The 27,236-nt window shown below is 37.9% G+C and overlaps 2 protein-coding genes across 15 annotated transcripts in view; both read right to left on the reverse strand.

Annotated features, from left to right (window-relative positions):
- Positions 1 to 18,480, reverse strand: part of map4k3a (mitogen-activated protein kinase kinase kinase kinase 3a) — a 46,892-nt gene extending 28,412 nt beyond the window's left edge. For 7 of the 13 annotated variants that reach the window (XM_030155323.1, XM_030155316.1, XM_030155322.1 and 4 more), the window contains exons 1-6: positions 18,259 to 18,357; positions 3,744 to 3,801; positions 3,105 to 3,195; positions 2,824 to 2,888; positions 2,598 to 2,653; positions 87 to 134 (exon numbers count right to left, since the gene is read on the reverse strand). In XM_030155323.1, the coding sequence (XP_030011183.1) occupies positions 87 to 134; positions 2,598 to 2,653; positions 2,824 to 2,888; positions 3,105 to 3,195; positions 3,744 to 3,801; positions 18,259 to 18,357 (417 nt within the window). Of the gene's footprint in view, positions 1 to 86; positions 135 to 2,597; positions 2,654 to 2,823; positions 2,889 to 3,104; positions 3,196 to 3,743; positions 3,802 to 18,258 lie in introns of all 13 variants that reach the window. The other 6 variants (XM_030155325.1, XM_030155321.1, XM_030155324.1 and 3 more) reach the window with 1 other exon arrangement.
- A 734-nt stretch (positions 18,481 to 19,214) lies between these two features.
- Positions 19,215 to 27,153, reverse strand: thumpd2 (THUMP domain containing 2). Of its 2 annotated transcripts, none has more exons than XM_030155331.1 (11): positions 27,008 to 27,153; positions 24,928 to 25,066; positions 24,492 to 24,662; positions 24,062 to 24,192; positions 22,927 to 23,004; positions 22,634 to 22,686; positions 22,451 to 22,538; positions 22,213 to 22,284; positions 21,837 to 21,951; positions 21,426 to 21,546; positions 19,215 to 19,643 (listed from the first exon to the last, which is right to left on the reverse strand). In XM_030155331.1, the coding sequence occupies exons 1-11, from the start codon at positions 27,116 to 27,118 to the stop codon at positions 19,289 to 19,291; spliced, it is 1,434 nt and encodes a 477-aa protein (XP_030011191.1). In that variant the 5' UTR covers positions 27,119 to 27,153; the 3' UTR covers positions 19,215 to 19,288. The 2 variants fall into 2 exon arrangements, with proteins under 2 accessions (XP_030011191.1, XP_030011190.1); XM_030155330.1 differs by having other exon boundaries at positions 24,294 to 24,662.
- Between the last annotated feature and the right edge of the window lie 83 nt (positions 27,154 to 27,236).

Consider the following 27,236-nt stretch of genomic DNA (forward strand, 5'->3'; position numbering starts at 1 on the left):
CGCTCTTAGACAAACACGCGTGTACAAGTTTTGTGATGTGAGGTTTCTCTGACATGTGTATTATAAGACATAAAGACTGCACTTACCTTGATGTCTCTGTGCATTTTGCCCTTGTTGTGTAGGTAATATAACCCCTGGAAAGACAATCACAGATGATGTGAATATCTGCTCTTACAGTAAGAAAACACACCATCATAATAACAGCTCAAACAAAACAGAACTCAAACTGAAAAACAAAACAGAACTCAATACATACTTTTTTCAGAACACATACAGGGTTCCCACTCTTTCCCTGAAATTATTTTCCAGGACATTTTCAGCTTTTTTACAAACATTCCTAGTTGCAGTACTTGTATTTTTTTTATTTTTTCTAATGTAAATAAGTCTGCCTTCTTACTGTTATTTGTTGTGCCTTGTAATTTCTTGCACTAAACCGGAGAGCTCTACCTCAATTTCATTGTACTTGTACAATGACAATAAAGAGATTCTGATTCTGAAACTGGAGTTACAATGTTCAACTGGACAATTCCCAACTCAACTTTCTCTTCTCTCTTACTTTCTCTCCTGCACTTCCTCTAAAATATTTGTATATTTTCAATAAATCACTGAAAACATATTTCCTTTCTTTCATCGCAGTTTAGGCACACAAGGTCACAAGGCAGGGGGAGGATAAATAATTTTCCAGGATAGCTTTACCGTTTCTAGGAGATTTGACCTTTTTTCTCATTTCCATATGTTTTCCATAACTGGAAAATTGGTCAATCATTTTTCAGGTTTTCCAGGATGCATGGGAACCCTGACATAGCAGTATGACCGTTTCTCTGTTATTTATTATAATGTTTTTTTTATGTTTGCTTGATTCTGATGTATGTTTCTATCTGGATGACACACGTTACTGTAGATACATTGTACATGTTTGGAAATAATCATTAGACAACTGGGATGAAGTTAAACTTTGCCTTGTGCTAAATTCGGACTCAAAAAATCTGCCACAAGATAAATAAAACTGCTTTAAATTGTAATAAGGAAATAAGGTGTAAAAATAATCGCAACTTCTCCGTAGGAAACAATTATGAATTAAGAAGATCTGGTATCTACAAACAACTACTATTCTAAGAACAGAGGCAATCTGGGCAAAAGATGATATTTTAGATTTTAGATGACATTTTGATGTAAAATCATGATCCACAATCTGAATCACAATTTTCTCAGCTCGTTTAACAGACAAGTTCCATCCAAACTAAGTTTTCTGTTAGTTTTCTCTGGTTTCTAGAGGCTTAGACGTGCGATGGCTTTTATTGTTGTTGTTATGTGACTAGAAACTCAGCATTTTTTCATAATATTGATCAAACATATCACAGTACTATTGACAATATTTAGATGATGTAAACAAACACATCCATATTTTTGTGTATGTATAACTACAGTGCCTCCATTTTTTACATAGACTGTGGTGGTCTAATTTGCCCTACTGGAGTTTTATTATGAATCAATAACTTTATCACACAACTGTAACTCAAAAGCATCTCTTGAGTCCATGCAAGTCTTTTCTTCCAAAGAGCCAAAACAACATGTTAAATAAACTGCAAATTAATGCAGACTAAAACCGAACACTTTAGTGCAGACAGGGGCTAAAGTATTGCTATGAACGGACTCAGATAAACTTACTAGCCTAGCAATCGGTGCTAGCTACTGTAATCCTACAAACATAAGGTAGCAAAGCGCCCTCTGTAAAATACTGTAATTACACTAAGAAACAGGCCATTGAAAATAAATGTTAGCCCAGATAGAAATACATGAAAACAGTGCTTTTATTTATTTTTTCAATGACATAAGCTGTACAATTGCTCTAAAAAGTAGATAATTGGCCAGATAAAGACTGATAAGAATCTAAGATCATGTGATTGCCCAGTCCTATCAGAGGTTCATATTAAAGGAACGTTTCTGCACAGAATTACAGGTGGTCTAAGAATTACTTCCATGTATACAGTTGTGCTTATGAGTTTACATACCCTAGCAGAATTTGCGATTCTTTGGCCATTTTTCAGAGAATATGAATGATAATACGAAAACTTTTCTTTCACTCATGGCTAGTGGTTAGATGAAGCCATTTATTACCAAACAAATATGTTTGCTCTTTTTAAATCACACTGACAACAGAAACTATCCAAACGACCCTGATCAGAAGTTTACATACCCTAGTTCTTAATCCTCTGTATTGGCCCCTTTAACATCAATGACAACTTCAAGTCTTTTGTGGTTGCTGTGGATGAGGCACTTTATTTTCTCAGATGGTAAGGCTGCCCATTTTTCTTGGCAAAACACCGTCAGTTCCTTTAAGATTTTGGGTTTTCTTGCATGAACTGCATGTTTGAGACCTCCCCAAAGTGGCTCAATGATATTGAGGTCAGAAGACTGAGATGGCCACTCCTTCACCTTCACTTTTTTCTGCTGTAGCCAATGACAGGTCGACTTGGCCTTGTGTTTTGGGTCATTGTCATATTGGAACATCCAAGACTGCCCAATGCGCATTCTGTCAGGGTATGTAAACTTAGGAACACAACTGTATATTCAATACACAATGCTGCATGTATTACCTGCAGTGTCTCCCGTGACATGTAGGCGATCTGTGACTCTGACAAAGGCCCAGTTACTAGATGAATAAAACAAAGAAAAAAGCAGTGAGGAAAGGGGAGAGATTGACAGCAAAATTAAGAAGGTAGATGTACTTTACAAACAAGACAAACCGCAAAAAAGACAGCATTTTGAAAACACACTAGAGATCAAAAAGTGGAGTGTGTGTGTGTGTGTGTTTTGTCTTACCGTGATAGATATCCTGCAGTGAACCTCCTCCGCAATATTCCATACTAATCCATAACTTATCTCTCCTGCACACACACATACCCAAAACACAGTTAGAACACACACTAACACAAACACAAACATCTAATGTGAGGGATTTTTCTCACATGTCTTCCTCTATGTTTATTTTCATACATGTAACATCTTGTGCTACTCTTTTTCACTCTAGTAAGACAGAAGTTGTTCGTTCTTCCCCTCTGCAACACATACTTTTAAAGTACAACAATAACAACAATTCTTACCGTAGATAACTGCCGAAATAGGCTACAATATTGGAGTGTTTACAGTCCTTCATCATGATAATCTCCTGCTGGACGACGGCAAAGTCCTCACCTGGGAGCAGATGAATACATGCACACAAGTTACTATATGACTGCAAGCAAGAAGAAACAAGGGTGTATTAATATTTTACTGTATTTTTGTTTATTTGATACCTAATACTTATGTATGTTTTCAGTGTGGATGTATAGATGAAATCTCTATTTTCTTTAACTTCTGCTGCTGCCATGTTGGCCTGGACACACTTATAAAAAGACTTAACCTCAATGAGTCATTTTTCATGGTTAAATAAAGGTTAAATAAAAAAAAATAAAAATAAAAACTGAGACCTAAACTATTCTGCAATTTACAGTGAAATGATATGTGTGCACACGTTTATTTTAAACTTACTAAACAGTTTGTGTTTTCCCAACCCATGTGGAATAGTACTAAGAAAAAACAACAAAAAAACAGGTCTGGACAGAAGAACTAGAAAAAGGAGAAAGGACTGTTTCACTGGGGGGGGTAAGGGTGATGGATGATAGATAAGGTCTCAGTGGAGATAAAGTGAGGAAAACAAAGAAATACAAAGGGAGGTAAACGGAGGAGGAGCGATAACTCACCAGGTTCCAGTTTGATGACTTTGATAGCAGCCAGTTCTCCTGTGTTGACATTACGAGCCTAAAAGCGGGAAAAGAAAACAAAAGTCAGCGAAGGCTCTCTCATTACACTGTTTGTGCTTTTTGTGCCACATCAACACACAAGTTTCTGGTTTAACCTTTTACCATCTGTTCATTGAACCAGTTCCATTTCTTACAACAGGTGACGTCCTAGACCAAAATGTATGTATGAGACTTCACTTAATAGAAAACAGCCTATTTTTTATTTGTAAAACACAAGTAAAACTACAGTTAAACTATGACTGAAAACCAAACCCTTAAATGGGTCACACTGAACAGACACTCACTACAAACACAAGTGGTTTGATATTTCTAATAAAATGCTCACAAATATTTGTAACCATTTTATTTTAAAAAATGCTGTTATCAGATGAAAAATTTGCTTCGTTTTATCTTTTCTATACATTTCAAAATAAGTTTGACCTTATGGCCAAACACCACACGTAAAGAGATTTAACCCCAGGTTCATGGAAACTTCCAACCTTAAAATAGGGTCAGTCCATCTCAGATCATCCAAAAAAAAGGCATTTTTAAACCTCACCTGCTCCAGTTTTTATGAAATCTGGTAAGATATATAGGCAATTCATAGCCAGAAAAGCCAAAATCTAAAATTTTAACTTTATCAGACCAACACTTAACAGATATTGCAATTTAATTTTTTCCACTTTTTCGTGAAAAAGGCCGTTTTTCCGTATGGTCTCCCCTTTACAGAATACCTTGCTTTTTAAAACTGGACCAGTGGTTGCTGAGTTACAGCAATTTGAAATTTGGCTGCCACAGCCTTTTTTGCAAAAAAGTGAAAACATGAAATTGCGATATCTCGAAAACCGTCGGTCTGAAAAAGTTAAAATTTTAAAGTTTGGCTTTTCTATCTATACCCATACACAAAATTTCATCAAAATTGGAGGAGCTGGGGTTTAACTCATTGGGTGAACTGAGATGGACTGACCCAATACATAATACACTGTTGCTCATAGTGTCAGAACATTCTTTTCAGATTCCTCGTTTTATTCCTATTCATACCCGTCAGTAATCACCTTTGACCTGGTACAATGACTAGGCCTACATACCGAGTCCCAGTTACAATCTGTCAAAAATAAATCACAATCATTTCACGAGAAAAAAACACACACACACACACACACACACATCTATATATATATATATTTTTATATATATATATATATATATATATATATATATATTTTTTTTTTTTTTTTTTTTTTTCCCCCAACTTAATGGGCAACAGCATATATTTGTGTACACAGGTGAGATCTGTCTTTAGTGTCACTATGAAATGCTTCCTACTTTCATTCTTCACTCATATGTACTGATAAACTGAATCCATGTTTGTACAGTTGTGCAGTATGCATACATGTTCGAGGATTACATGCATTTATGTTTCTTTCCATAGGAATATGTTTGTATTACATTCCTTCTTGGCTATTTAATCTTTTTCCTACAACACCCTTTCTGATCATTTTAAAGGGAAAGACAGGAACGCATCTGTCTTCAACAGGAAATCCAGACACATTTTCCCCCCTCTTTCCTGAAAAGCTGACTTTTGTAGTAAAGCTGGATTTTTGCAGCATACTAAGGTACTGACAGTGATTTTCTATAAATAGTGAGCTGTGTTTACATTTAGCAGTAGGTCTGAGGCAGTGGGAGAGGAATTCAATATGAAATGTACATGAATAAAACATATCTTTTAGAGTGGGGATGTACTGGTTCACTCTCAGTGCACCATCTGACACTGAAGACCAAAGGAATAAATAACAGACGTGACATTAACTGATTATTCTGATACAGCCCTGAATGGATAAAACACACTGAAATTAAGATGTTTCCTTTCTTTTTAATATTTTGGTAGCACTATTTTCAAATTATGAAGAGAAACACCCCTATCGACTCTCACTGCAGCGTCACCAGGATATTTATACAACATCAGAGGCAAAAAGCCATGACATTTTTACATTCTGGTCTGATCAAGCTGGTAACACATTAGAAGCTAAATGTTTTTAGCACTAGCAAATACTATAAATACTTTGAATATTACAGATTAATAATTGTAAGTGACCATTTTTAGGTTTCCCTGATCCAAACCTGCATTTGGAATATCAATATTAATCCTAAATTCCTGACATGAGAGACATACTTATCATTATTACATTTGAGAATGAACAGAATAGCTACTAAATGGAGCTTGTGGTGAGATTGTTTGGTCAGCAGCATGTTTCCGTGTGGAGAATGAACTTTCCATCTCAGCTTTTATGCTAACACGGATAAGAAAATAAGTCCTGAAAGTGCTTGGAAAAATGGAGATTCGAGCGTTAACGTTTCCACACCAACAAGGAAAAATCCATGTGAGGATGAAGACCATGTGAGATGATCAAAAGCTCCAGCGTAGATGTTGTGGTGAGACTGATTTTGTTATTTGAGATTTTTTAAAGAAAAAATGTACTTCAACAATATATATGAACCCTTAAAGAACTGGAACTATTTTTGTGGTGACATCCAAATGAATTTTTCCTCTATATTTAACCTTTCCTAAGTGATTTATCACCATTTATTTTAACACTACCCTCTGCATTTTGCATTTTTTTTTCACTGAAAATCAGTTGTTTTCTTACAGTTAATTTACTGAACATGTAGATGTTAAAGTTCAAAGTATATTTAATATTTTTTAGATAAATGTATTATTAACTGTACATGAAAACACTGTCATTTATCAAACTACATGGGTTTTATTGGTGAATCAATGTTGTGGAAAATAACACATCTTCACAACTACAGCACAACAGAGCCTCTGAATGTCCAAAGAGGTCATATCTGATGGCAATAAAAAAGTTGAGAAACCGCATTTTACCTGAATTATTTACAGGTATTCATAGGATTAGTGGTTCAACAGTTTTAGATCACTGGATGCTTTTGGTCAACAGCATCTGTTTAGATGTTTAATGGTTAAAATAAGAGTGTGTACATTCATTACAATGCTTTTCACTTTACAAGAACTAAAAAAAAATCTAAGGAAAATAGTCTCTCACTGTACCTATCAACACAGAAAAAAGCTAAATAACTGAAGGACAACCACTGTTAAAAAAAAAAAAAAAGCACCTCCACTGTCAATAAGAAATGCCAAAAAAACAAAACCTGAAAAACAAGAAGAGAAACCGAGGAAGAACAGAGGCCGTGGAAAGATGACAAAGTCTAACTCACACCAAAACAACGCTGTGGTGGAGGGAAGAGAGACAAAGAGACGCAAAGAGAAAAGAAGAGAGAAGCCGAGTGAAGGGTAGAGACAGTGTGTCTTCAGTCAGCAGACAGACCAGAGATGACTCATATAGCGCTCAGTGCCAGTGTTGGTGGCAACAACATACAGCCTGACTGGACTTGATTGGTTAGCTGTTGTGTCTGACTGCTTGACTGAACGCACGCCGTCTGGTATAAACAAGACGCCGTTGGTATGATTCCCCTTTGAACACCAGCCGGAATGCTTCTTCACAAATGTCTAAAAGTGAGCAAAAATATACACAAACACAACATCACAAATCAAAGGAATTTACAGATTCAACAAACAAAGACTGCTGTACTCATTGGGGCAAATTGGGGAAAAATATAACATAAAACATCATACAACTACTTCAGAACCAGTCAACAAATCCGTTTTTGTTCTGTTCTTATGTAAACTACTGTCCAAGTATGTTATGTGGTGAACTCATAACAGCACCATCCATCATTCTATGACTTCTCATAAAATAAATTCTGATGTTGCAATGACTGGACAAATAAAAGATTTGGGATGATGAAACCAAAAGCTTCTTTGTATTATTATTATTATTAGCAGTGCTTCTTATGGAACTGATCTCTTGGCGTGGCAGTGTGTAATCGGGGGGGTACACATGGCACGGACCGCGGAAGTGAAACTGAAACTTAACGCTCATTTACCTTTTCCTTACCTCCTGAATATAATAAGTCAATGATGACTTTTCTATTTGAAATGTATGGCATGATGCCAAAGATTACAAGCAGAAACACTGATTATGGGTTTGATGATGTACATTGTATTATGCTGTAACAGTATTTCCTGTGGAATTAATCTGTTGGTGTGGCAGTGTAATGGGGGGGGGGGGGGGGGGGGTTGCACACACATGGTTTGGCAGGGTGGTGCACGCGTGTGAGTTTTGGTTAATAACCGCATGCATGCGGCAGTTTCCAGCCTACTTATAATACTATGGGGGTACAGGGCGGTGCAGTCCGTGCCCCAACAGAGGTGAAAGTGAAGCTTTATGCTCATTTACCTTTTGCCTACCTCCTGAAGCTTCCCAAACTTTCATTTGAGGGGGCAGGATGTTTGTCCTGGCCTATTATATATATGTGTAATAAATCTAATGTGACAGTGATGATTTTTTTGGTATGAAATGGTTGGCGTGGCAGCATGGATTTTGCCCTAGCACTGCACCACGGCAAAACCTTACCTGCGGAAATGCTGTACAAACATCTCAAATTATGTTTCATAATAACAAAAAATTTAGAAATTAAAGGAGACCACAAAGTTTTATTCTAAAAAAACAGAAGCCACTTGGCGTTCTTCAGACACACTCATACCGAGCCAAAGAAAGTTAAAAATGCACCTGGAGTCGACCTGAGAATACCCACTAATTTTATTTTTTGACATAAAGTTTTATTTTTCAAAATGTATCACCTCTCTGTAAGTAGCTCTGGCTTGCCATCTAGCCTGGCAGAGTTAATATTAAAAATAAAAATCACATTACATTACAAATCACATTACAGAGTAATACTGTAAACACTTTCAAGCACTTAAACTAAAATTCAAGTACTTTTCAGATCTTGAAAACACAACATTGATATTCAAGCATTTTTAAGGATTTCAAGCACCTGAACGAACCCTGATTATTATTATTATTATTATTATTATTGTTTTTTTTATTTATTTTAATTATTATTATTATTGTTATCATTAGCAAAGTTTCTGACTCTCATGTGAATTAACTATAGGTGAGAACTCAAGGGCGAAAACGCTACTGACTCATGACTTCATCAACACAGATCTTGTGTTGTTTGGTCGATGTAGATAGAGCAGCAGGTTAAGTCAGTTTACGGTGCCAAAACAAACAATAGTGAAACCACCAGGACAGAGATGGTTTGGTGTAGCTGTAAAATTGTAATGCCATTTTTATACCAAACATTAGAGCAAATATGTTTGGTTTGTTTAATGTGGTTAATGCCACTATTTACAGATGACTTGCACTTTTCATACAGCCATTCTGTTTTGGTTTTAGTTCATTTCTTTTGATGTCAAAAACAAACTAGAAAACCACAGATTTCCCAGGACATGATGGTTCAACTATTCAACACTGGTTTGGCGGTGGACATGCAATTTTTGTAATTTAACAGAATTACACAGCAGCAAACCACAAGGTAATACTGGTGAAGTTACAACTTATCATCTTTGCCAGACTGCTTTATAAATTTAACAAGACCGGTGCATCCTTTCACACACAACCTATCTTTATTTTTGTGTGAAGTGTGTGCAGACACTGTAAAGTCCAGATGTCGGCTGTAACACATGTTCAGATCACGTTCAGTAGCAGGTGCCTGTTGGTGAACATCTGATTTATCATGAGTGGGGCCTCTTCAGTGGCTGTGTCAGTGATGCCATTAGTGAAAGTGTTGTCGTATGCTGCTCTATGCTGTTTTATCACCTTTACCATTCACTTCATCGTGTCATGTATTATTTACATGCATGTTTGATGTCTAAGGTCATGACATGGCAAGTGATTGCACTGTGGAGCAGGGATGAGTACAAGCATATGTGCATTCAAAGACAGAAGTGTGTACATTGACTAAATGATGTGCCACACTCTTCGTATGGCAGGTATTTGTGAAAACTTAAAGTGTATATCCCTGAAAAAGTGGAAAAAAAAAACATTAAGGCCAGACCTAGAATTTTTTGATATCATGTCATCCCTCTTGTCTTACCAACCACAAATAATATTCCTGCATGGAACACTATTAGACTAGAAAAAGGAGCTGGCGCTAATAAATACATGTGACAACTGCAGTGATTTGACACGAGAATGAACACAAATTCAGTTTCACATTGAAGACAAAAGCCAGATGTGTGTGAGTTTTTTGTGTGAAATGCATAAGTCACAGATGTCACACCCCTCCTAACACCTGTATGAGGCAGAGTGTATGATATACTCAACATATGGACATCCCTGGATGCGTTTCATTCTCCCTCTCTGCACTTAAAACAAAACAGATCAACATGTGATCACCTCTATTGTACTCCAGCAACCAGTTGAGAGAAAAAACAGAGCTGCAGTGTTTATTTTACTTCAGGACTCCTTGCTTGTTTGGCCAAGAAAACTTCCATCTTTGTCCTTTTGGGCTAAATATTTTGCTTAAATGCGTTTTTGCTCCCTTCAACAAATGCCTATCCAGAACAAGTTCATCTCTGTTCACTGCAGCCGACAGACAGTGTATTACTATTTACAGTAAATCTGGTGGAAAATCAGTCTTGTGAGGCTGACAGCTGCCGGCCGACAGGTCTGCTGGACTGAGTTAGACAAGGTCAGAGTTCATGTCAGATTAGAGAGTCTGGTTATCTGAGAAGAGTCACCTTAGGTCACCGTTTCATGTCCAAGGCTGAACCCTGATGCTCTCTGCTTATGTAGTGCTGATGGCAATCAGCATGGAGCTCATTGAATCAGAAAAAAATCATTCATCTCACTATTCTACACCTTGATCATAATGTAAATTAATAATTACTACTGAGAGTATTTTTTCTAAATGAAGGTTAAAAAAAAAATTGCTCTACAACAGGATCCAGGTTGTATCAGTCTATCTATCCATATAAAACTATCACAGCTGTAGGAGGAGAATGACATCTTTCACCTACTGTCACCTCCACTTCTCACATGGTCTCATGTATAATCTAAGGAAACCTAGAAAACCTGACAGCTAAGATTACTTATGACTGTCTCTTGACATTTTTCAACTCTTACTTAAACAGGCTATTTTACAACACACTTTTCTATTATAACTTGAACCTGGTGGAGGAGGTACACTGCACTGAAGCCCTCTATGTTATGTTACACACACTCTACAGTAGTTGTTAACTTTCTCCGGCAGGGATTTTTCCAGTGATTTGGAAGTTGAAATAGATAACTGTCTGCTTTCAGTCAAGCCTCACAGATCTATAAGAACAAAATTAGCTATCATTAGCTACTTAACAAACTTGTGTTGTCCTCTGCTTAATGTACCTGCTAATAACTCAAAATAATATATCATCACCTCCCAAATATAACTGCATATGAAACTGTTTCAGATTTTTCAGGAGACAAAAAAAAGCCATAACCAGAAACTGTATTTGATGATTTAGGCAAAAAAGTTATGTTTGTCAAAAATGACAAAGGCAATTATTTTTGGAAGGTGACAATATTTTAACAACTAGTGATATTCAAAATAAGCTCTTTTGTAACAAGTTAAAACAAATTTCACTTCATTTTAGGATGATTAACGAATTTTAAAATCCAACAATAATGCAAAAAATGTGTCATTTTTCTGGTAGCTTTTGTTGAAGTGAAAAGCAGGACTTGACTGTACAACCACTGACAAAACAAACCATTCACAATTAAACTAGCATGCTGCTCTGGCCCTGCTTAGTCAAAGCTATAGAAGGTAAAACAGGGGAGAACACCAGAACTTCCCTCTGCAGCTCTCTCTTCTCAGTCAAGTCAAAGGACTAAACATAAAATGTAGATGATTTGATATAGGATGAATGTGTGAACTGTGGGTTATGTGACTTCACATTTACAATCACATATCATTGATTTTCTACAACCTGAGAACAGAGTCCAGACAATGGGGTAGGACACTTGCTTAAACACAGACCACTTGAATTATAATATGCTGAAAGGTAATTATGGAATTTATGGATCAAGCGCTGCAACACTAAGTAAGCTCTGTACTTGGTGGAAGACTTTAGAAGGTATCTACAAGGGACAATTACAAATACACAGTTCCTAAACCACTACCTACATTTGGTCACGCTGCTTATTTTTTCCTGTCTCAACAGGTACACAACTCATTAACAACCCACTGCCCCCAGGAGTGGAACAGGTGAGGTGTAAAGCTGCATGCAGTGAAGTGATTTGAACAGGCACACCTGTCTTTTAACAAAACAGCAACTCACTCAAGCAAAACACAACTGAACACAAGCACAGCAAGTGTCCCACAGTTCCCAGGGCTGCTCCAGTTCAGCAACAAAAACATTAAATCAAACCCATCCTCTGTACACAACATCAACCCAGGAGTCACAAAACCTGCAGTTAAAAGAGAGCCTTGGTTGATGGACACTTTATTCTTCACTGTATTACTGAAACGCATCCAACAATTAACAGACGAACTAAGTTAATTATAAAGGAGAAACTCTTCAGTCTCTAACAGAAGCACAACCATCCCAGATGTTGTTGTTGACATGAATATAATTTATTTTCTCTGTATGCCACCAAGATCCACATTCAGTGTCAGCCTGTGAAGTCACATACCACACACTTCACACACTCACGCAACTCTGACCCACCCAAACAGTGTGTATATACAGAATGTACTGTATACGCCTGTTTGCGTAGTGTGTGAACAACATACTTCAGGTAATTTTGTTGTTTGGCTAACTCTAAACCTCACACAAACTGACAAACTGGAGTACTTGCAATAATTTACATTACATACATATGTTATAAATAGCAATACACTAACTGAACATACAAGCTAAATCTCATCACTGTCCGCTTCAGAGGGTTTGGGCAAAAAAAAAAAATCCTAAAATAAAGCATTTCAGCTTGACTCTGTGAGCATGAGATAAACAGCTCAGAAACCTTAACAGCAGCACACAATCCAGCACAGCATGTGAACATACAGTACACTGGCTCATAATTACTGCCAGAAATACAGATTACTGCTAACAGCAGGACATTACTGGCATCAAATGGTTTTTTGGTAACATTTCCACAGTAGATGTGAATTTTCTGATGTCTAAAAGTTGACATTATTACTCAAACCCTAGTTTTCTTTACAACATGGTCCATGAAATGACTATGTAAGCCTTGGAACACAGTTTAGTTGGTTACACTGAACACATTAAAACACTCAAACTGTTTCTTGTGTTGGATGAGCTGGAGAATCTTTACCAGTCAAATCTGACAATGCAAAGCTGTTGTTGAAGATTGTGTTTTGTCTTCTTGTCTATGTTTGAACCTAGTACACTGATGGTTATGTACAGAATGAAGATGGATGGAGTCGCAAGCTAGTATTGGCAAAATAAATACTGACATGGTGATCAAGATGAGGAGAGATGGAGTTAAGATGAGGTGTGATATCTCTTCTATTCTATTTCCTTTTGTTAAGATTGTTGTTTCAGTGTTTTTTGTTAAGATGATAGTGAAAGGAAACACTTACGAGGCTAAACCAAATTTCCAATGCATGTATATCAGCAGCTGATGAGAAATACATTTTGAAGTCTACACTATTTTTACATTTCAGCACAGATCTCTGTAGTGAAGCTACAGCACTTACACTTTGTGTTACCGCTCTCATTGATTATATAGGAAGTGTAAAGTTCCAGTCTGCATACATTACATGTTCATTGTAGCCTGGGGCTCAAACTTAATGATTGTGACACATTAACCCTCTCTATAGTGAACCCTGATCAGTACAACCTGTTAAATTAGGCTTTTCTAGGTCAGATGTGCTTATCGTCTTTGTGGGAAACTCTAATAAGTGAATGTGTATGTGTTGAAGGGCCATAAACCTCTTCACCTGCTACTGTTTCTCTCATGTCAGCTTCTCCAGACAGACCAGTAAAGTCTATACTGCTTTAAAGTTCTTGTTTCATGTTAACACAAGAATACTGAATGAAAACACAACAGCAGTCTATTTTTCCTGGTTCATTTGGATTTGTCATTAACTTATGTACAACAATTATCATTATACCACTGCACCAGTAGTTACGAGACAAATTCCAGCACAGAACTTTTATTACAGTTGGTGAACGGGAACTGAGTGCCAGGATGAGGACTATGTTTCCAATTTCATTCTGAAGCCAAGAGGATTTCAAGAACTTTTCTGTGCTTCGGAGCTTTTGTGCGTGAAGGCTACGGTCTGTGTAACCACCTTCATGAGCCAACAACTGCAGGAACAGTGACAAAAACAGGATGGTTCTGGGCCAGTCGCTATTAATTGCAGCCTTACAGCCGGCTGTGCACGCGTATCTATGCATGTGATGACACAATCATCTGGGTTTGCATTTGAGTGTGTTATGCTCCACCGTCTTCCTCTGCTGGGGCACTTTGAAACAATAGGACATGAACACACACACACACACACACACACACACACAAACACATACAAGGAGGAAGTGATTCCTGCATTCCAGGACTAAAGCTGCCCAGCTGCACCACATGCATATACCACAATCTGTTCAGAGGATATTGTCACCAACACCATATTTATCAGCGTTAGACTTAATAAGACTTGGACAGTTGCATAGTTTTGGAGACGACACTGGTAATGAGACTAATTTGTTATCATCTGATCACTGTCTCTGTCTCCTAAACCTGAAACTACACAAGTCCTGTCACCTTGAAAAAAAAAAAAAGCAGTCATCCTCTGTAATCAAGGTAAGTTAGGTCAGTTCTTGTGTATTGGTAAAACACAGTTTCCCGTCCCAGGACATTTGAGGCACAGTGAACGAGTGCAGCTATTAGAACAGTACAGCTTAAGCCTGTTCTCAGGGCTTTATGGAAGTTTATATTGGCATTTCATTGAAGAAGTGTAAATCACAAAGCCAGGCTGCAAAAGATCAATGCCACGAATCACTAACTGCACTCCATTTGTGGTATTGTGGTGAGTGTGGGTAAACCTGCTTAAAAGGAGTAGAGGCTGCATATGAAGCAGCAGGGATGAAGCCAGATCTCCATCAGCTGCTATGAAAACAGCAGCAGGTAGTGGAGACGCTGCAGTTAAATTTGATTCCATCTTGTTGATGACTTTCCATTTAGATACAGCTGGAACGAGCCACAGGAGAAAAAAACTCATGACTTTAGTCTGTATTATTTATAATGCTTCTGGGGTACACCTGGGTTTTTGCTCTACTGCCAAGCAAGCTGTCAATTCAATATGAGGCATGTGCTGTTTTATGCGCTGAAGTGTGGAGGAAAACTAACCACCAGCTCTAACTGCACTAGGGCTGTAGGATACTGGAAAAAACTGTCACAGCAACATTTTTTCTTGTGATATATTTTACAATACTAAAAAAAAAATAATCCCTTTGGGGGATTAGAGTGATTTAGTGAGGGAGTGATTCTGTATAGAAAATTAAAAACAACAACAACACTAGTGAAATGCTGAAAAATGATTTTTTTTTGGGTGCCAACCATTCTTCTTAAAGTTTAATGCTGTTCTATTTGCGTCAACCCATCAAACACAATACCAGGTGAGGGTTGTGACTCTGAAGTGACTTATAGTTTGATTAAAAATACATCTGCCAACTACGACTGTAATATACTGTTTAATAAAGAGTCTTGTCCTGTTTGTAATTCTTTAGTGTCTGTCAACACTTCAGGTTTTTGGTTAGTTCACTTTATTCTGCAGGAGTTTGTGTAACATGTCTTTTAATACTGCACAGTGTTGAATTCTAAGTGTTTTCCATCTCTGACATTTAAGCAAATCAAAACAAAACCAGTAAAAGCAAAATCTATACAACAGCGAGTAGTAAGTGCAACAGGATGTCTTCATTCCTGTATATTTGGATTTACAATTTTTTTAACTGTCGTGGAGGATGGAAGGTCAAACGGCTAGTACAAATGGGAATCTGGAAGAAGGGATTGCTCTGATGTGCATGTGATGTCAATAATAAATCATACCAAACAACAGTATGACATTATTAATGACACTTAAATACTTGTATGCAACAACGACTTGCATTCCAAAATATTTTTTGAAGCAAAGGTGTCTGTAGCAGTCAAACCTGTCTCACCCTGCCTTGGGGATCAACTGAAGAATTGTTTTAGTCCAACTTCAGCATGGCACTGAATGATTTAAATGCTGTTTAAGTGTTTTGCTGTCTGAAAAAAATAAATCAATTCAATACACTAGACTGAAATCTGTGATCCTAGCACTCAAAACAGCAATGTCAAGATGAGCCAAAACATTTATAATGGATACAGACACACAGGCTGGACTACAAACAGAAGAGACACATACTAGCCGAGTTCACACTGTTTCCTGCTCAAACATTCCTATCCAAGCCACAGATTTTTGCACAGCGGTAGAACCAAATATAGACATCAATGAGTTTAACCAAGTAGCTCGGTGCTTTGAGTGATACCACTTAATCTAGAGGTTTTAAATCTGAGCCATCCTTACGCAAAAAAATGCTATTGAAGGCTATGAAGAATAAAGGTATTAACTACTCAACAAACATAACTTCCATTTAGCGAGACTGAAGAGTTTTAATTAGTAGTATCTCTATATTTTTATATATCTGGTGTTTTTTAAGGTGCACTGGTGCACAAAGACTGGCTGGACACTGTGGCAGATCTGGCATGTGAGTTGGCTCTGTGCTACTGGCCTGGAGAGACTCTGTGAGACCTGCGTGTCCTCAACAAGGCAAGATACTGAACCTAAATTAGAAACAAACATGATTAGCTCCAGCTACGAGGAATACATCAGGGGGGAAAGCAAAAAGGTACGAAATTATTACAGTCAGCAGGGTATTAAGAATGCACTTCATGCACTAAATGAAAATGTGCTCAAAAAGCTTGCAATCTTTCACATCCATATTTCTCCCTGTAATTACAACAAAAGAGCCTAGAGGTTAGCCAAACATCATCTAGTCCTATTAAACTGTTTAATGAATTTCAAGGCTGCCAAAGGCATCTCCCTCATACAGCGGTCAAATTAAATTCCACAGAGTGGCTGCTACTAACGCAACTGCAGTGTAGTGGGTGGCAACTTCTACAACCTAACTGGATTGTATGTCACCAAAACTACCGTGATGCATTGCTTTCCATAGAAATGTGTGAAATCTGTTTATTTCTGTACAGTGAATGCAGTATTTCTGAGTGGATTTACAGCAGCCTCATCCTCCTTCACATTTGTTTATACCCAACAGCATTACTGTACAGTTTTGTGATAATGCATACTTTGCATATGTTACAGTCCTGCTGGGTGCCTTCATTTTAATATGCCAAAAAAAAGCTTTACATGAGGCTAACATGGCATAAAATAAGCCTGACGATATGCCAAATGTGACACTTTTGGGGTTGGGCTGTGACTCAGGAACTGCCTCCTCCACAGGCTATGTGCTCCCAGGCTAAGGGCCTTGGTGAAGTGTGGAGCAAAAATAAAAGCTTACTTGCACCAAAAGTCAGATAGTCCGCACTAAAGTGAACACCCAGCTATTTTATTAACAGCGGAAAGCGTTTACTGATGTTAAAATTTGGTCGGTCGGATAAACACTGGTGGACTTTGTTGTTGTTTTTGTTGTAGCTGCTCTGCCCACAGCGCTTTAGCCGAGCTGGATTTCATCGCAGGCAGCTGTCAATCTGTCAGGGCAAAGCGGGCATTTTATCAGATTTATCACTTACTCTATCACAGTGTGATAAATCCGAGCCGTCTTGTATTTATTTGTGTGTCTGTGCAGGTGACCAAATCGCTGCGTTTTGTCTTTTTGCTACTATTACCCATCGAAGCAGCTACAAACATGTTAGCTTCTTGATGCTACCGAGTTCAATGTGCCTGTTATCGGACAGCTAGTGCTAATCATCAGTATCGGGCATGTCTAAAGCTATTGTTCTTCCAATTATGAGCACTTCTTATATTATTTCAACAATGCATACAGCCTACTGCATGTAAACAAGTATGTCGCTGTGTTGTATGCTAATACCAGGAGCTACTTACACTTGTTATGAAGTACAAAGTGAATTTCATAGGTGCTTTGATTAATTCGTCATATTAAGAATTTTACTTTTTGCTAATGAGTGGGTGCGTTGGGGTTAATTGTAGTTTGTCTGTATTAAACAGTAGCTAAGTACATCTCCGTAATGACGCTAACTATCCTGAGATAAAGGCCAAAACAATACTAATCACAAAACACCAGTGATGTCCACCCATCTGTCTCTGTCCGATAATGGAACTACACAGACATGTAGCAACTCGTACCCTGTATCCATTAGCGCCAACATGTAGAATACAAATATTAAACTCAAACTACCAAAAGCGAAATGTAAGTTTTTGTTCTGTCATGAAAACATGTTGGAGATATATCAGGACGTTGTAGCTCCGTTATCAAAATAAGCACGGTTGCTATGTGTCCGATAATGGAACCTGCTTGCTTGCTTGCTTGCTTGCTTGCTTGCTGCAGCTTTACCTTGTACACATCTCCGTATGTGCCGCTTCCTATCCTCTGGATCAGCTCGAAATCCTCCTGCGGATTCCGCCGGGACAGGTCGACACTGGAGTTCATCATTTCCACTGCCGTTTAGGGCGCCGATCGCGCACGGTTAACGGACCCCAACGATGTACGATAACAAATATTTAGGAAAAACATACGGCGTCAGAAAATTCCAGCCCGAATCCACTGTAGCTCCAACATGGCTTCCACTGCGCAATGAGCATGCGCAATGGACATCATGGCGTACCTTCTCCATGGTGTGAACCAAGCAGATGGAGCTGTTGAATTTTGCATTCATGAAACTTATTAAGAAAAATTTGATGACTTTAAAGAATATCACTGTTACTGTAAATGAATATTAGTTGATTACTGTTTTGTTTGTTTATGCTGAGAAAACCTCAAGGGATGAGAAACACCCACTCATTTTAAACCCTGTTTCCACTAGTTAAAATGTGTTTGCACTTTTACTTAAACTGGAAGGAAACGTCCACATCTGTAGGGGATCTAGACCAGTTGGAAAACCACAACTGTCTGGCTGAAAGTGAATACAGCTCCTAAGCCCTGTGTGGCCCCTCAGTGTAAAACTGGGCTAAGCAGGGCTAACAGTGCCAGATGGCAACATGGTACGAAAGGGGTTGGTTTACATCATTAATTACTCAGTCTTTACAATATGGAAGAATATTTTCATTGATGATATACAAAGTTATTTGATAAGGGAATAGCATGCTTAAAATGTACTGTCATAGCAATGATGTCCTAATTTTATATAGCTTCATTTGTCAGAGCCACTGACAGTAAAACTAGAAAATCTAAGTGAATCACTGGAAAAACTACACCCTGTGGTTCACTGTCATTGAGATCATTTAAGTATATGGTTGGGTGTTGACAAGACCCTCTGTAACCAAACAGGAAAAATTGCATCACACTTAAAATCACGTCACATTGTTTTTATTTGATACTTTCATGAACAATACTGTATATAAAAAGTGTAACAAAAAGTAAGTAATCACTTAATAAATGAGTTCCCTGTCTTGACATATTTGTGTATGAGTCCGTCTATTGTTCCTAAGCTGACCCTCAGAGTTGTGTCGTGCCTCAGAGAGGAGAAGTGACGAGAACTGTGGTGTGTCCCAGTCTGAGGTTCTGCTCCCTGGGTAGATGATAATTCGATATTGTGGCCTTTGCAAGTCTGCTGCTTTGTAGAAGACACCACAACAGATGGACAGTCTTGCGTCTCAGTTTGAGGCTTCATTTCTTGGAAGGAGTTTGGTTCAATGCTGTCCCGTGCCTGGAGTTTTTTCAGTAGGCTCGATAACTGGGGACTCAGGAGGAGAACCAGCGTACCACCAACACACAGGACTCTGACACACAAGGCAAACAGAAATGTAATCAATTAATTAATGTCTGGTAAGTTATGATTTTTTTAGAGTTATTATTACAATAAAAAGTATATAACTACAACAGTTAAGACTGAGGGGAAGCTGTAATGTTATACATTTGAAGGGCCGAAGAGAGAATTATAAATACAAACACTGTGGACAACAGCAGTGGAAAATGTTTTTCACTTGCCATCACCCTCAAATTCAAATAAAGTACTTATTTCAGATTTTCTGGAAGTTTATCATTTAAGCCTTTGAGATAGGGTGAGGAGCTCGGACATCCAGGAGAGACTCAAAGTAGAGCCGCTGCTCCTCCATGTCAAGAGGAGCCAGTTGAGGTGGTTCTGGCGTCTCGTGAGGTTGCCTCCTGGAGGCTTCCCTGGGGAGGTGTTTTGGGCATGTCAGTCCGGGAGGAGATCTCAGGGCTGACCCAGGACACGCTGGAGGGATTATATCTCTCGGCTGGCCTGCAAACACCTCGGGATTCCCCCAGAAGAGCTGGTGGAAGTGGTTGGGGAGAGGGCTGTCTGGACTTCTCTGCTGAGGCTGCTGCCCCTGCGACCCGGATCCAGATAAGCGGATGAAGACGGTGTGGTACGGTACGGTATTATTTAAGTCTAATGAGCTCTACTAAGGTTTGGTGTACAAGTCCTACTGCAGTTATTGTGTTTTGAGTCTAATGCTTGTTATCAAGGGAAATGCAGATGTAACTCATTCACTGATTTTCTGAACCACTTAGTCCTTGGGATGGTTGCTGGGGTCCTGGAGTCTATCCCAGCTACCATCAGGTAAAGCTGGGGTACACCCTAGACATGTTGTCAGGTCATTGCAGGGCTGACATACAGACAACCATTCACTCTCAAATTCACACCTATGGGTTATTTAGACTGACCTGTTAACCTGTTAAATACATGTCCTTAGATGGTGGCAGGAAGCCAGAGTACCCAGAGAAAAGCCATGAAGTCCTGGGGAGAACATGCAAACTCCATACAGAAAGGTCTTGCTTTAAAATGTGTGTGTATTTTTTCAATTCTAACATTGGCACTTAAATAACCCTCTAATAACCAGAGGGATTTGCAGTTCGAATCCTGCTATGCTCTAGTCATGTGCTCTTTTGTCCTTGGGCAAGACACTTCACCCACCTCACCTCCAGTGTCACTCACACTGGCGTATGAATGTGTATGAATATTTGGTAGTGGCCGGAGAGGCCTTTTGGCGCAGATTGGCAGCCACGCTTCCATCAGTCTGCCTCAGGACAGCTGTGGGTCCAGGTGTAGTTTACCACCACCAGTGTGTGAATGTGTGAGTGAATGAAGAATGGATCAATAATGTAAAGTGCTTTGGGTGCCTTGAAAAGTGCTACAGAAATCCAATCTATTATTATAATTATTATTATAATAACTGTTATTATTATTATTATTATTATTATTATTATTATTATTATTATTATTATTATCATCAAACTAGAATAAAACAATCCAAATTTTTTTTATATGTCCAACTTTCATTCTGCTTATTCACTTCTCTGCTCAGTGTCTCTGAATCTAAAATATCATCATACATACTTAGGACTTTTAAAATGCAGCCTTTCATGATTATATATTTGCACTGGCTGACACTGTGATTTGATTAACTGTGCATCTCCAACCTCCACTGATGTGTAAAGTCACATAGACAACATACCAGCACTACACACACGGTCATTTCCTGTCAAATTGGCAGATAATGTTGCTGGACATTGAAAATCTACACAGAGGCACTAACCTCTCCATCTCCATAAGGATGAGTGGCAAGTTGGCAGCCATGTCCGTTTTAGTGCCAAACTTCCTGCCAAATGGAAGGTCACACACAACAGCGTCTACGCTAGCACTCTGCAAAGGTAACGCTGCACACAGGGGAAGATGAGCAGAGAGGCAGTTTAATGTATCACAGCACAGTCCACATTCAGTCACACTTACTCCTCTCCAAAAAAAGTCATTTTTGTTCTACAGTGAATACAATTGAACTGTAATTAATCAAGTATGGATCATCATGTGGTACCCAAACTATGACGTTACCATACAAATTTATGGAATCCAGAAATGAATGTGCAATCTGTTGCAATGCACAGTTTACTGTATGTTACTGTGGATGATATGATCACATCGACAAAGGATCCTTTTATGGTTAACCTACCCATCGATGAAGCTTTTAGTAGTTGTATTCTGTTTTCCAGTTCTGCAAATGCTACATTCTCATTGGCCTTCTGCAGCTGCCCTTCATCAATGTCCATCCCCAGGAAACAGGCGTCCTGAAGATCTCATTCAGAGAGAAGAGGCCAAATTAGCAACTGTTGCTCCCAGTTGTATGTTATATTTATTATTACTACACAACTATTCCAGTGTTTTACAGTATGCTTGTGTTCCACCTGTGAGAGGACTCGTTTTCTGATGAATAAACAAACCAGCTAGCTAAATAAATTAACAACAACTGGGAAAAAATATTGTCACCTAAATTCTTCTTAACTCATACCATAGCTCATACATCTGCTGTTACAGGTTTCTGTCTTTACCTCATGTTCTTTTGCTGCCTCTATTAAGATGGTTCCCACCCCACACATGGGGTCAACCACACAGAAACCCGGCTGGAGACAAGAGAAAAACACAAACAGTATTAACCAGGTAATTAAATAATTCACAAAGACAACATATTTTTAGTGCCAAAACACACAGATAAAGCTGTTAATAGGAAAACAGATAAGTCATGAAAAGTGCCAGATTTCCTTTGTAAGACAGTCGGGGGGTCTGTACCTGTATCTGGGCCACTGAGGCCATAGCCCAGGCTACTGTAGACCTCAGTCCTGTAGTTTTAATGTAGTTCCGGTTAGCAAGAGGCAATCTGAAGGAAACATAATGAACATAATGACCCATAAGTTCATTCTAATGTGGGGTTTTTTTCTGTTTAATTCCAGATAAAGAGTTTCAGTCAATTACCTGGTCAATGGAATTCCTAGCAGGCACTGGTCATCACTCAAATAGATATTTACCTGCAATAGTGAGGTGAGGAGAAGATATGTGTTAGAAGCTTTTGTTTTTATAGTTATTGTATTGCTATTTTCTTGTGTGTATATTCGGTGTTGTGCTGCTATTGGAACCTCAGTTTCCTAAGAGCTCTGCCCAAAGGATAAATAAAGTTCTATCTAATGTAATGTAAACTCTAATATATACTTAAAAGTGACGGTGGTGAACCCTATATGGTGTGTGAACTGCACACTGTAGAAACTTACTTCCAACTGTGGATTTCTGAGGTCAACCTTCCATCCCAGCATTCTGCTCAGACTTGAACCCATCACTTGGCTCACCTGCTGTATTAGATGAAACACAGAAACATTGTTAATAAAAACTTATTTCATGTATGTATGATACAGATTCCTCTAATAACAAACCTTTTTCCATATTTAATATAATTCTATCCATAAAATATATTAGAAATGTTCAGCGGTTGCCATCTGTTTAAAGCACCATTCATTTTTCATTGTTGCTTATTCCTGTCCAGACTCTCGAGGGGCTTCAGCCTGTCCTAGCAGCCCCTGGATAAGTGGCCAGTTCATTGCAGGGCTGATATATGAAGACAGACGGGCAATTTAGACAGACTAATTACATGTCTTTAAACTCAGGGTGGAGACTACAGCACCCAAAGGCGAAAGCATGCACCATCCAGTCTGCTCTGACCCATGAACCCAGGACCTTCTTCTTGGCCGTTCTGCTATCTCCTGTTGTACCACGTTAGCTTAGCCACTGCACTTTGTTGCCTGCAATGCCTGTATTTGCATATAGACTTACAATACACTAATTTTGAGGGGGAAAAAGTAGCAACTAAATGTCTACAAGTAAATTTAAATTTAAACTTTTCCTTCATTCTGGTCTTTTTAGTAATATTCATAGCAATATTAATCCGGGTCCCTTAATCTGAATACCGCTCACTATTAAAACAGATAGAAGAAGAATGTTCTACTATGCCACTATGGAAACATGGCAGCGAAGGGCAACCCACTGAATCTATAGATATACACAACCCATCACCAGCCCATTCAGGTTTTTATACACTAATAAAAACACAATCATACAAAGAAAATTCAATTTGTCCAATTAGATCATCCTAAAACTGTATCTGTAATAAATGACAGCAAATAGCAGCACTGTTTCTATTTTCTGTCTTTCTAACAGAATGTAAATTTCCAAATGTGTCTGCATTCATTGTGTGTGATGTCATGAAACAAGCTCAGATACAGATAAAGTAAACTGCAGACCAAGATGATCTAAAAATGGCATTTAAATAGTCGGTTATTTATCTTAAAAGTACAAACAGGTACAAACAGATAAGTTTTATATCGTGTTCAAATTCATCTCCAGTTCCACTACCTGTGTGCTGAAGTATCGTGCCAGACCACCGCTACACTTGCAGCTGATTCTAAAAGAGACTGGAAAAGGCATTTCTGGTTTGTCCCTGCTGGGCTGCAGTAGTGTCTTATCTGGACCTGCAGTAGTCCTCACTGGATATCATTAAGACAAAAACCAAAACAAAAAAGTATCAGTAGAAATCAAATGATGCAAGTCTTAATGAAATCTGAAAAAAATGCATCCATATTATTACCACTATTTGTGTTTTCCTCATCCATCTCAACCCGTTCATCTTCTTTTTCCTCCTCTGATGTTTTTGTCTTCTTCTTTGATGTTTCTGCTCCATTCTGTCCGTCACTAACCCTCCCATTCCTGCTCTCCTCGTCCCTCTGTTCCTTAGTTTTAATGAATACCCCATCGCACTTCTCTTTCTCTTCCCTGTCCTCCTTACCCTTGCTTGCCTCCTCCCTTTTCCTTTTCACTCCTACAACAGTGCCTGGTGTGCATTCAGGAGTTTCTCTGTCTATTAGCTCCCCCTGCAGACATTTCCACATCATTACAGTATGTGTCCATTCATTCATGTCAGCCAACAGCTTTGACTGCAGTAGATAGGCTGCTTTTGCTGAAACAAACACAATCAGACACAACACAATAATAACTAATTTTATAAGGAGTTAAGCATTTAGTCACTTGGTTATATTTTTATAACACATGTTTCAGTAAATCTGTCAATGAAATCAGATATTTGTGATTTTACAGCAGGACTGTCTGAGAAGAAGCAGTCCACCACCAAATACTCATAAAATAAAATGTGGACTGACAGGTATTAATGGACTCATTAAATAAACAACTTGGCTACTGTGCCATAGAACTGGTCGGTCCTGTACCTGGGCTGGTGTGAGGAAATAGCTTTAAAGGTGAGTCTTGTTTCAACAGGAGGAATAGTCTCTCTGCAGCCTTTAGCTTCCTGATTGTATCGATCCCTGCAGAGGAGCTGAAAATCACTTTTCCTGGCAAATGACACACCTAGATAAACCACAAATGGGAAATTCAGTTCATGAAAAACTTCATGGTCTAAAAGACAAAAGTTAAATCTCATCAGACTCTAACATAGAGCGTTACAGATGATGATTTGAGTTTCACATCAATAATGAATCAAAAAAATGGTAAGGATATAATTAACATACAGGCTATTGTATGCAGTATTTCTGGTGCCTTTGATATTTTGAAAGTATATGGGCTAAAATGAAAATATGAGTGGAAAATTTCGTGGAATTTAGTTATTTTACTTGCATTTTCTACAGGTATGTTTTGTCATAGTAGAGGTAAGAAAACTAAGAAATCTGACAAATATCCTCTGAAATATACACAAAATTGAATGAATGAATGAATGAATGAATGTTTTACTTTGGACATGTATGAAACACAATAAAAAAAAAACATCAAAAGTCAATGCCGGAAGCAAATCATCACCAGAATAACAAACAATAGCAAAAAAGAAATTTATATTATACATAAGAAATGCTAAATATCATCTAAGTGTTATTTACATATTGAAAAAGGAGTGAGAAGAAGTAAATAGTTATTTAATTCCATCCCTTTTCCCTAAATCATTTTATTACAATATTTCAGTCAAGATTACAAAAAAAACAATTATAACAATTCTTCTTCTTTTTTTCATTTCTCCCTCTCACCCAAACAATAAATCGAAGAAACAACATCAATATTGAAACATTTTGGTCCAGATATCTTGTCAAAAGGATCTAAGTATAAATTGTGTTATGTTTGTGAGAAGAAATGTTCAGTTAGCTACTTTTATTTTTATTTTTTCCTTCTTCTATGCGGCATAAGCCAACGACGTTGACATATTAGACATATTAAAAATAGTTAAACTTTCCCTTTTTGTAGGACAGAAAGACAAACAATCAATTAATAAAGAACAATGAAAAAACAAATCAGGACAAAAACAAAATGAACCACCCTAAACACATGACAAATGCACATACGTCAACCCATTCAAGTAATATGAAATCTGTGTGGACTGAGTCACATGTTGAAAACACCCTATGATGGATTAGTTCACAGGTGTCAAACATGTGGCCCGGGGGCCAAAACTGGCCCGCCAAAGGATCCAATTTGGCCCGTGGGATAAATTTGTGAAATGGAAAAATTACACTGAAGATATTAACAGTCACGGATGTTAAAAATCATTTTAGGTCAATTAAATCTTAAGTGGGTAAGACAAGTAAATTGTAATTACCCATAAATAATGAAAAAAGCTATTTTTTTCCTCTTTGTTTCAGTGTAAACAAAGTAAAATTACACAAAAATGTTTACATTTACAGACTAGTCTTTTACAAAAAAATGTGAACAACCTGAACAAATAAGAAAAGCCTGAAATGTCTTAAGAGAAGTATGTGGAATCTTACCAATATTCTGTCTGTTACTAAATGTTTTGTGTATTTGTAGATCCACTGTGATCTGTACGTTGTGATGCACAAATAATAAACTATGGTGCAATATTGTTAAAATTGCACTTATTTTTCTTAAGAATTTTCAGGTTGTTCATATATTTTTTATGTTATGTTCAAGTACAGTTTGTAGATGTAAACATTTTCATTATGGAATGTTACTTTTTTCACTCAAAAACAGAGAGAAAACTTTGGAGTTGACATTATTTATAAGTTTTTATTCTATTATTTTCCTGGTCTGGCCCACTATAGATCATATTAGGCTGTATGTGGCCCCTGAACTAAAATGACTTTGACACCCCTGGATTAGTTCATTGTATTAGTTGAATTAGTATTAGTCTCCTTTTCAAATGAGATGAAAAGTACTTGTGTCTTAGCAGTATTCCATTATTCCACACCTCTCTCTCTGAGTAGTTGGTGAACTGCACCCTGTGTTTACATACTGTCTGCACTGTCAGTCTGTATTCAATGTTATTTTTAAAACTAAAACACTCACATCTTCAGCCTCCAGCTTCTTCTTCAGCTCTTCCACTACAAACATCTCCATCCCGTTTCCGGCGGTGCAGAAATACCTGACCACCCTCCTCTTACTGCTCGGTCCAGTCATTACTCAGTATTAAACCGTCACTGCTCCATGGAAATCGCCATGTTGTCTGATTTGTTTAGAAAGGAAACGGAATGACGTCCTCAGGCTGCAGTGGAGGCTCTTGTCCAGCAGGGGTCTC

Source organism: Sphaeramia orbicularis, chromosome 15, assembly GCF_902148855.1.
Source record: "Sphaeramia orbicularis chromosome 15, fSphaOr1.1, whole genome shotgun sequence".
Taxonomy (NCBI): domain Eukaryota; kingdom Metazoa; phylum Chordata; class Actinopteri; order Kurtiformes; family Apogonidae; genus Sphaeramia; species Sphaeramia orbicularis.